Below are 9823 nucleotides of genomic sequence, written 5' to 3'. Positions count from 1 at the left end.
AAAGTTCAAAAGTTCAAACTGTTAAAATCGTGATATGCGGAGCCTTTAATTGTGAATCAGACGTTAACTTGGATTATCATAATCATTAATTATAATAAAATGCAAGAAAAACATAACAAGGTATTTTTAGAGATAACAATATAATTAATACTTTTACATATATAAAGGGCACTATGCAACAATATACATGCAGGTGAATGACACCATTTCAGCAGGCTATAATTGATTTTTTGTCTTACTTCCAATCTACTATGTATTCATTCTATACATCAGATCACTCCAATATTGACCTAGAACTAAGTTTTGATGATATAGCACATGGAAAAAGGCTATTGAATTTCAACAATTCCTTGTTAAAGGATATAGACTATTCAAACTACATTAATACTTTGAAAATGCAAATGTTTATCAGCCATATTGAATTCCGATCTGCAACTTGGAAACAATTGAAACTAGAGCTTTGTCACAGACGTGACGAACACCCCCACATGCCGCATTGACACATAATATTTTGCATGTCGTCTTCACAAAAAACAGCGGACACCATGCTCAATTTTTAAAACGCACTAAATGACCCCTTGACCTAGTTGTTGTTCCAGAAAGGCCCATGTTCGAACTTGGCCTTAAGATCATCTCCATAAAACTTCTGACCAAGTTTGGTGAAGATCGGATGTAAACTACTTGAATTAGAGAGCGGACAACATGCTGAATGTTAAAAAACGCACCGAGTGACCCCGTGACCTAGTTTTAGGCCCGGAATGGCCAATGTTCAAACTTGTCCTAGAGATCATTTAGATAAAACTTGTGACCAAGTTTGGTGAGGATTGGATGAAAACTTTTTGATTTAGAGAGCGGACAACATGTTGAGGTTAAAAACGCACTAAGATACCCCGTGACCTAGTTTTCGACCCGGCATGACCCATATTCAAACTTGACCTAGACATCATCTAGATACAACTTCTGACCAAGTTTGGTGAATATTGGATGAACACTACTTGAAGTAGAGAGCGGACAACATTGTGATGTTTAAAACGCACTAAGTGACCCCGTGACCTTGTTTTTTACCCGGCATGACCCATATTCAAACTTGACCTAGAAATTATCCAGTTACAACTTCTGACGAATTTTGGTCAAGGTTGGATAAAAACTACTTGAATTAGAGGGCGGACAACATGGTGAGTTTTAAAACACACTAAGTGACCTCGTGACCTAGTTTTTGACCAGACATGGCCCATGTTCGAACTTGACCTACACATTATCTATTTACAACGTCTTACCAAGTGTGTTGAAGATCGGATTTAAACTACTTGAAATAGAGAGCGAACACCATGCTCAATGTGTTAAACGTACTTAGTGACCCTGTGACCTAGTTTTTGATATGACATGGCCCATGTTGGAACTTGACCTTCAGATCATCTAGATAAAATTTCTGGCCAAGTTTGGTGAAGATCGGATGAAAACTACTTGAATAAGAGAGAGGACACCATGCTGAATGTTAAAAAACGCACTAAGTGACCCCCTGACCTAGTTTTTGACCCGGCAAGGCCCATGCTCGAATTTGGCCTTAAGATCATCTGAATACAACTTCTGACCAAGTTTGGTGAAGATCGGATGAAAACTACTTGAATTAGAGAGCGGACAACATGCTGAATGTTTAAAACGCACTTAGTGACCCCGTGAACTAGTTTTTGACCCGGCAAGGCCCATGTTCGAACTTCGCCTAGACATCATGTAGATACAACTTCTGACCAAGTTTGTCGAAGATCGGATGAAAACTACTTGAATTAGAGAGCGGACACTTAATACGGACCGACAGACAGACCGACCGACCGACCGACAGACAAGTTCACTCCTAAATACCCCCTAAACTTCGTTTGTGGGGGTATAAATATTGCCAATCATTATATACAGTTTATTATCAATGACCAGTTATTCCTACCAAACATATCTGATGGAAATCAGAGATAAACAATGTCATTCTCGTCATATTAAGCTAAACTAAACAAAAATCAAATTTAATTATTGAAACTTATAAGACTTGTACAATTATTAAATTACATTAGTGAAGGACAACTTGTTAACCAACAACATCGAATAGAAAATTTAAGCGAAACTACACTTTTTCGTTCTGAAACTAAATTGATAAAAGATGGGGAAAAATCTATCAGATACTTTTGCTCGCTGGAATCACATCATTATGTAAACTAGTCGATACGTTGTATTCAATTAGAAGACGGTGTTTAATTGCAGCATCAACATGAAATTTTGGCAAAGCTGTTTTATTCTATTAAACATTATATTAACATAAACCAACAAGAAAAATAATGGAATTAATAATTAATACACGCTTAAACATATGAAACATTACAAAAGTACAGGCTCTGAAATATTCACTGCTGAATATTTTCAGACATTTGGCAAAACGTTATGCCACTTTGTTGTAAGAATATATAATATATAATAATAATATAAATTATGCTTTACTTAAAAACTCCTTATCCATAGCACACAAACATAGAGTTATAACTTGCATTCAAAGAGAAAACAAGCCTAGATGTCATCTGAAAAATCTAAGACCATTAACATTATTAAATATTGTTTACAAATTAGCATCAGGATCAATTGCAAATAGACTAAAACAGTACTTGATATTAAAATCTCGAAAAATCACATTGGTTTCATTTAAGGACGATTTATCGGTGAAAACACAATATAACTTTGTGACATCTTCAAATACGTTGATGATAATATTTTACATGGATTACTAATGACACGTGATTTAAAAGCAAACAAACATTCGATACCCTGTCTTTCCACTTTATAGAAATAACTATTTTTTTTAAATTTCGGACAAATGTTCCAAAATGGATATCCATGTTCTTGCATTATACTATGGCATCAATACAAATACATGGATTCTTGTCGAACTACATCTGTAAAGAAAGGGGCTGTCGTAAAGGAAACCCATTGAGTGTTTAAATTTTTATTATATGTACATACATTCTTGCTATAGAAATAAGGGAAAACAAAGAAATAAAAATAAAAACCATAAAAGACATGGAATATAAAATATTTCAATTTACCTATGACAAATCTCTACTTCCTGTCGGATCAGGATCATCCCTTAATTGTACGTTAAACATGCCTCATGCATTTTCAAGGTGCTCTTGACCAACCATTAACTATGCCAACAAACATTTTATTTGGATAGACTCAATGAAGCAAAGTACTAGATCAATAAAACCTAAGTACAAACTGGCATGGGAAGCTACTACTTTTTAAGTTCGTGTGATAACGTTTTATATAAATTCAGAAAACATGGTTATAACACACTTTAAAAATTAATTTGAACATATAAAAAAGAGTTTGAATCGAAAAAAATTGCACATTACTAGGGCAGATACTTTTAATCGCTGCTTTTGCCTTTACTGCTGATTGTAAGAGGACAGTAATACAATATAATCCATTCATATGCACAGTTAAGCAGATACAGTCATCGTTTATTTTCTAGATACTCTAATAATAGCATGCACTTTTGTTCACATAATTATATATTTTATGGATTATTGTCCTTTACTAATGTAATATTCTCTTGATAAATGTATTTGTATTTGTAAACCACGCATGCGCGACTCACAGATGTTTTCTATGATTTATTCCGCAAGTAGAGAATGCAGTTATTCGGCACTGGTGATCAGTTGCGGTGGGTAGACCTCTTATTGAAAGAGATCTGCGATGGCGTAAGAAGCTTCGTCATAAATTTGCACACAAACAGAACCTCAATGATCTAATTATGATATACATCTTACTGACGATAATCGTAATACAAGTACACGTTGTAAATATATACACAATGTGAATTTTTGCGTTAAAGCGAATACATGGTTGAAAGTAATCTTTCTATGATTACGTAATGAATGCTACGTTTATATGCAATCACCATATTAGTATGGTGCAAATGCATCAATACGAACAAATGTTGAGTACAAATTGGTGGGTTCGTTAATATACCTCACTAAATTACGCTTTCATGCAAAGAGCAAAACGCCGCAAAGTGACAATACACACATAACTGAAGCAATATTAATACAAACGTTGTTTATTGTTTTCTTTGTACTCATATGATGTGATTTCGTTACAATGTCGTTGACTCGAACGTTATAATATATACGGAATATTACGCTAGTCAATAGTTCTAAGAGTTTGTATCACTCGAGTGGCTTGTGTGATGACGTATCACACGAGAGGCGGAGCCTCGAGTGTTATGCGAAATAGCACAAGCCACGAGAGTGATACAAACTCTTGGAACAATTGACTAGCGTAATATTCCTTTTATTATATACAACAACTAACGAAAACAGTAAACAAATGTATTATTTACTTTAACAAAACTGACAAAACAATGACTAAAACGGTACGCCATAGTTTATTTAAGACGCGTATGAATACAGTTTATGTAAATAAACGTGTAAGCATTCGAACCGGGAAAACACAGGTTTCCGACACGCTTACCTTAATGCCATCGTTAATCCAATTTTTAAAACAATTAAGTTGACAGATTTAATCCGATGTTTATAACAAAAGCGTTTAAACGATATGCACTTCCACTTCTGTCTTCCATGTCTTTATCGAAACTTAGTTTAAACCTCACTATTTTATTGTATTCCTATCGAAATATACATTTATGCATGATAATCACACACTCCAAAATACGTTTTTAACACATAGTTTACTGTTAAAAACACTACGTCCGACATGTCGTTACAGAGTTTAGATAAAACTATCGTGTTTTGTCACAGAAATGACGTCACACGATGTACTACGTAATATATTTCGTAATATGAAATATTTCTATTTTCGGTGCGTGTAATAAGACGTCATTAAATGGGTCGAAGTAGTCCGGCTAGTATGGTAATACGGAATTGGAAACAGCGAGTAGCGTAATACGGGATTTTTTATTTCAACGATTGATACAACCTGTATTTTGTTAAAAGCGTTAAACAGGTATATAATAAAAAATTATTAATAGGTTACTAGCGTTGGTATGTCTTGATGTTTTTTTTTTAATAAAGAACGTTAATATGGATATTCGCTATGATAAATTCGTTTATTGAAGTTTATATTGCTATTGCATCGGGAATAAATAATTCACTTGAACATATATGTTTAGCATACGGAGTAGATGCTTACTATGTTGGTTGAATAGAGAGGGTACGATCGCATAAAGGTGAATTATGAAAAATCAAAACTGTTTAAGCCACCTATAGCAAATACCATTCACTATTGTGTTATATTCGTACAGGAGGAGGTTTTGTTTATAATCAAAAGTTCAAATCCGTAAAATTTTCCTGTTGAAACGGATGTTCTGTAAGGACTGAAATTGTTCATATTGTACAGCGACAGAGTTAAGCCTTGCATCGTAATATTGCTATGGCACGTACCACAATAGTACACAAAAGTTCCTGTCAGACGTTGCCTTATCGTGTATTTTGTACCTGTAAACAGTTTTATAGGTTGGGTTAAATTCACCAGCGTGTGTTTAGCGCCTTCAGTGTACTTCAGTGTAACATTTTGTGTATGAATAACAGCGCTACCATTTAGAATTTCTAGATAACCACTCACAGAACCTTCTTCGACTGGTAAAAACAAATCTACAGCAGTCATTTTACAATCTTTCGAAACTGTAAAACAGAGACCATCCTCTGACCCATTGCACAACCATCGTTCTTCAAGTGTTTGACACCTCACGAATAAGAATTTCTCACGTTTGAAGCTTCTTTCCTTGTTATTAAACATTGAGTCAATTTGCTTATTTCCGATACTTCGATACACGTTTAGCATCTCCCTTTCACTAAGAATATTCTCAGAGGCAACAACATTTGTAAATTCTTCTAAAGTCATTGCTGGGAACCTGATCTGGTAAATCACTTCATCACCCAACTCTTTCCTTATATTTGCATCGGTTTCCTGTTTGTCCGCTGCTTTGCATCTCCGAGCAGCCCAACGTTTGCACGCAACGTATAATTCGCTTTCACTGGCGTCAATAGTGTCTAATTTTAGCACCTCTTGCAATCCAGACTTTGACATTCCTACAAACGCATCTGACTTCAAAACTTCGTTTGACCTTCCGATTATAAATTCCAAGCTTTTTGCCTTTAGATCTTCATCGTCAAACAACATTGCCTGGTCCAGAACTGTACATACATTCTCGGTATCAATATTTTCATTAAGAAATGCTTTGCACTTGCATTCCAATCCAGGTATATCGTATTTCTTTCCTGCGTAGAGTATACTAAGAACTGTGGCCGCGTTTATTTCGATCTTGCCGTTATAAAGGTACCTGATATAAAGAGGATCTTTATGAAACATGAACATGTGTATAACATATTAACATTTATTCGTTTACTGTATTGTCGTTAACAATAGATTTAACAACATGTTTGAGACATAGATTAATTCTGCACCGTTAGCACATTTAACACAATGCAATCCCTCGCTAGATTAGCATGTACATGTAACCTATATTAACACATAATTACAGCACAATTACTTAATCCTTACTGAAGATATCGAACGAAGCGTTTGAGATGGTTTAGCACCAGTGATCTTGAACGTTTCTCAATTGGCTCCAAACCATATGCTAAAACTTCATGTCATCTAGTGATAGATGTTGCACGAAATCGTTTACCTTTATTATCTAAGTACACATAGAGAAATGTTCTTAATAATTGAAGGTCAGAACTATAGTCATTGGTCTGCGACTTAGCATGATGGTCCATAATATATGGGTGATCTTTCATTTGGATATCTATAGAGGTTAAAGAGTAATATACTTGTTGCACGAAAGCCTTCACCTACATATCATCTTGCACGCAAAACGTTAACTTACTTTAAATATGGTTGGTAGATAACGGATATGGAGTTTTTGAAATCTTGTTAAGTACAAAAAGAGGCAAAATACTTTTAAATTGCAGATCAAAGTAATGGAACTTTAGTTATGGTAAGTGACTTCACATAATAACCTAACATACGTTTAAAGTTTCAATTGAATACCATTACTGAAATTTGGGTTAAGGGGAAAATGCATTTTACCCTAACCATAAGTTTTAAGTACACCAAGGGGCATTATTCCGCTACAATGCAGGTCAGAGTTATGGAACTTGGTCAGTCTTTAACAATATCGCCGAACATATTTGTGAAGTTTAGATTGAACATAACAGACAATGAAACTCCAGATTCTCTATGAGGATTAAAATTATTGTTCTAAAGATAAAAATGATGAACAGTGGGATCCCTGTCTAGGCCTAGGGACGGTAAATGCAAAGCATTTACGATTTAAATAAATTAGAGTGCTAGTCGAACAACACACTCTATCATTAATCGAATCCAAACACACGAATACAATGATCTAGGTCAAATGCATCTAAACCGGCAAAAAATGATAAAATGAATAGCGAAACGTTGCGCATGAATCACATTTTTTGAGTTTCGTAATAATCTAAATTTAAGTCAACAGTATAGATACGCACGGTGAATTGTCCAAGCAGCACAAATGCTTAAGAAATAGTAATACATATAGCATACCATAAGTAGCAATAGAAGCATTCATATTTGAGTTGAGCTAATACGATCGGTTTCTTTAATTTCACCCACACATCTTAAACCAATTATATTACGGTACCGAGTTTCGTGTAAATTATAAAGTTCAGAATGTTTATACAACTATCAACACCACTAAGAAAGTTAGGGAAATGTCACATAATATGAACGCGCGTTTGGTTGCATTTTAGTTTTATCTTACGTACTCAAAACATACAACGAAATACTAAATGGCATCTCATTCATACTAACAATTCGTTAAAGTCCGTACAATAACCCTCCTGACAATCGTAACAAATTAAACATTACAAAATGTATCTTGTGATAGAGATTTTGATTGATAACATTTCAAATTTTGCATTTCCATACTATTTATGTATATTATTATAAACATATGCACATTAATGTATTAAATATACTATACAAAGTACAACAACTTCACAATTCGACCTTTAATAACAACCGTCGAAGTATTATACCAACCGTAAGAAAACCTCAAGTGTAGAAGGCTCAATATCTGGAAGGCAGATAACATCTTTTGATTCAGCCAGTGTTCCACAGAACATGGCATAGAAGACTGGACTACGGCTGGCAAGAATGAATTTGTGACATTTGATCTGCTTCTTCTCATTTCCGGCCTCTAATGTGACGTCACAGAGTGCTACATTTTCGAGCATCTTAAGGTTCGTGTCTGCAAAGGAATCCGCATATTGCCAGTGGGTCCCCATGGCCTGAGAAAATATAAAATGGCATATGCTTTTTGCAATGTCAGCATTATAGAAGGCAACATCTCATATAAATGTGCAAAATTAACATTTAATTGAGTGTCAAGTAATGTCTCCTTAAGACTGAGTTTACTTAGTAAAACATAGTTTAGAACGCGCTATTAACTATTTTACATATTGCGTAAGTAATTAATGAAGTTATTAAATACACTGAAACCATTTTTTAAAATGTTGGATGCGTGCAAATACACATTTTAAATCTACATTAGTATGGCATTATAACATGTTCAATATATCGATCGTCAAACAAATAATTATTTATGCACTATAAATTAATGCACATGCTTCTTGAGTGTAGTGTTTAAGTTAAACATTATACACATGGCTTCCCAAATATGAAATCGTATGTACCATAATAGATTTACATGTTCTAGTGTTCTTATAAAAAAAAACTTGAAAATCACAAAACGCATGAAAAGATTTGGAAAGGGTTCTTTCATGAAAAAGTATTGGCAAGTATGAGCATATTAGAAAGTAGGGGTAAAGCCGGGAAAAAGAACTCGCTTGTCCATGCAAACATCAATAATGTATCTTTCATGCGACCAGTTTGTGAACCCAGAGGTGAATAAAACGAAGCACGAAAGCAATATAATAATTCTCACGCGCAGGTCTTTCATCGCTTACAGCGCTTTGATTTCGCGTTTATTTTTAGAGATGAATCGTTCTACTTTCGATTCGAACAGTCATTTAAATATTTAAGATACCTGTGTACACATGAAAACATTCAATATGTCTGGATTATTACTGTTTCGCTAGGATGTTCGTAATCACAACATTGGTGTACTTTTGAGAAGTTAATTTACATGGGATGAGTCGAGTATTTATAACAGTTTACTTTCGATTTACAAAACCTTTGTTAAGTAGAGTTTGGTATACAAGCATACATAATCTACATACCATATTCAATAACTTTCCACTAATCAAACTGTCTCTTTTTGTGCTGAAGTTGCGTGATTCAATATCTATGGGTATGATTTCGATATACTTAAGGTAACAATACAAACACAAGTCGAGTTCTAAATCACCTACCACCCTTTGAACGATAACGATTTATCTGCACATGTGTAAAGAGCGGTTTCTTGACCGGGTCGAACCGGTAGACAATCTGCTCCCCGCGAACAGTTTACACGCCTCATCAGCTATCTTAAAATCATTAAAACGAAATAATCTGATATCAAAAACACGATTGCGCTTAGTGAATAAAATAGTCAAATAGCTTACGTGTAATATGAAAGTGCGATTATTTGATAATATTGCAGAGTTACGAGTATTTAAGTATGATTGAAATTTGAAAGCGTCACAGTTTAGTCAACATATTCGTGGTTTAGTCCGTATTTCGTTGTATCGTAACACAACTTACTTAATCAAACAGGCCAATTAATGTCAATCCATGTCAACTTGTTCTGCCTTTGATTATATCTTAATTAAAACGTTCAATA

General features: G+C 34.4%; 1 protein-coding gene across 1 annotated transcript in view; it reads right to left on the bottom strand.

Annotated features, from left to right (window-relative positions):
- LOC127838387 (BTB/POZ domain-containing protein 6-like) overlaps positions 1–9438 on the bottom strand; it is a 9734-nt gene extending 296 nt beyond the window's left edge. Inside the window, exons 1-3 of the mRNA XM_052366106.1 lie at positions 9282–9438; positions 8083–8330; positions 1–6340 (exon numbers count right to left, since the gene is read on the bottom strand). The exon at positions 1–6340 is cut by the window's left edge and continues 296 nt beyond it. Coding sequence (XP_052222066.1) covers positions 5281–6340; positions 8083–8330; positions 9282–9284 — 1311 coding nt within the window. The 5' untranslated portion in view covers positions 9285–9438 and the 3' untranslated portion in view covers positions 1–5280. The remainder of the gene's footprint in view (positions 6341–8082; positions 8331–9281) is intronic.
- Positions 9439–9823: the final 385 nt, after the last annotated feature.

Source organism: Dreissena polymorpha, chromosome 7 (assembly GCF_020536995.1).
Source record: "Dreissena polymorpha isolate Duluth1 chromosome 7, UMN_Dpol_1.0, whole genome shotgun sequence".
Classification (NCBI taxonomy): Eukaryota; Metazoa; Mollusca; class Bivalvia; order Myida; family Dreissenidae; genus Dreissena; species Dreissena polymorpha.
This window is presented reverse-complemented; position numbering and strand designations above follow the sequence as displayed.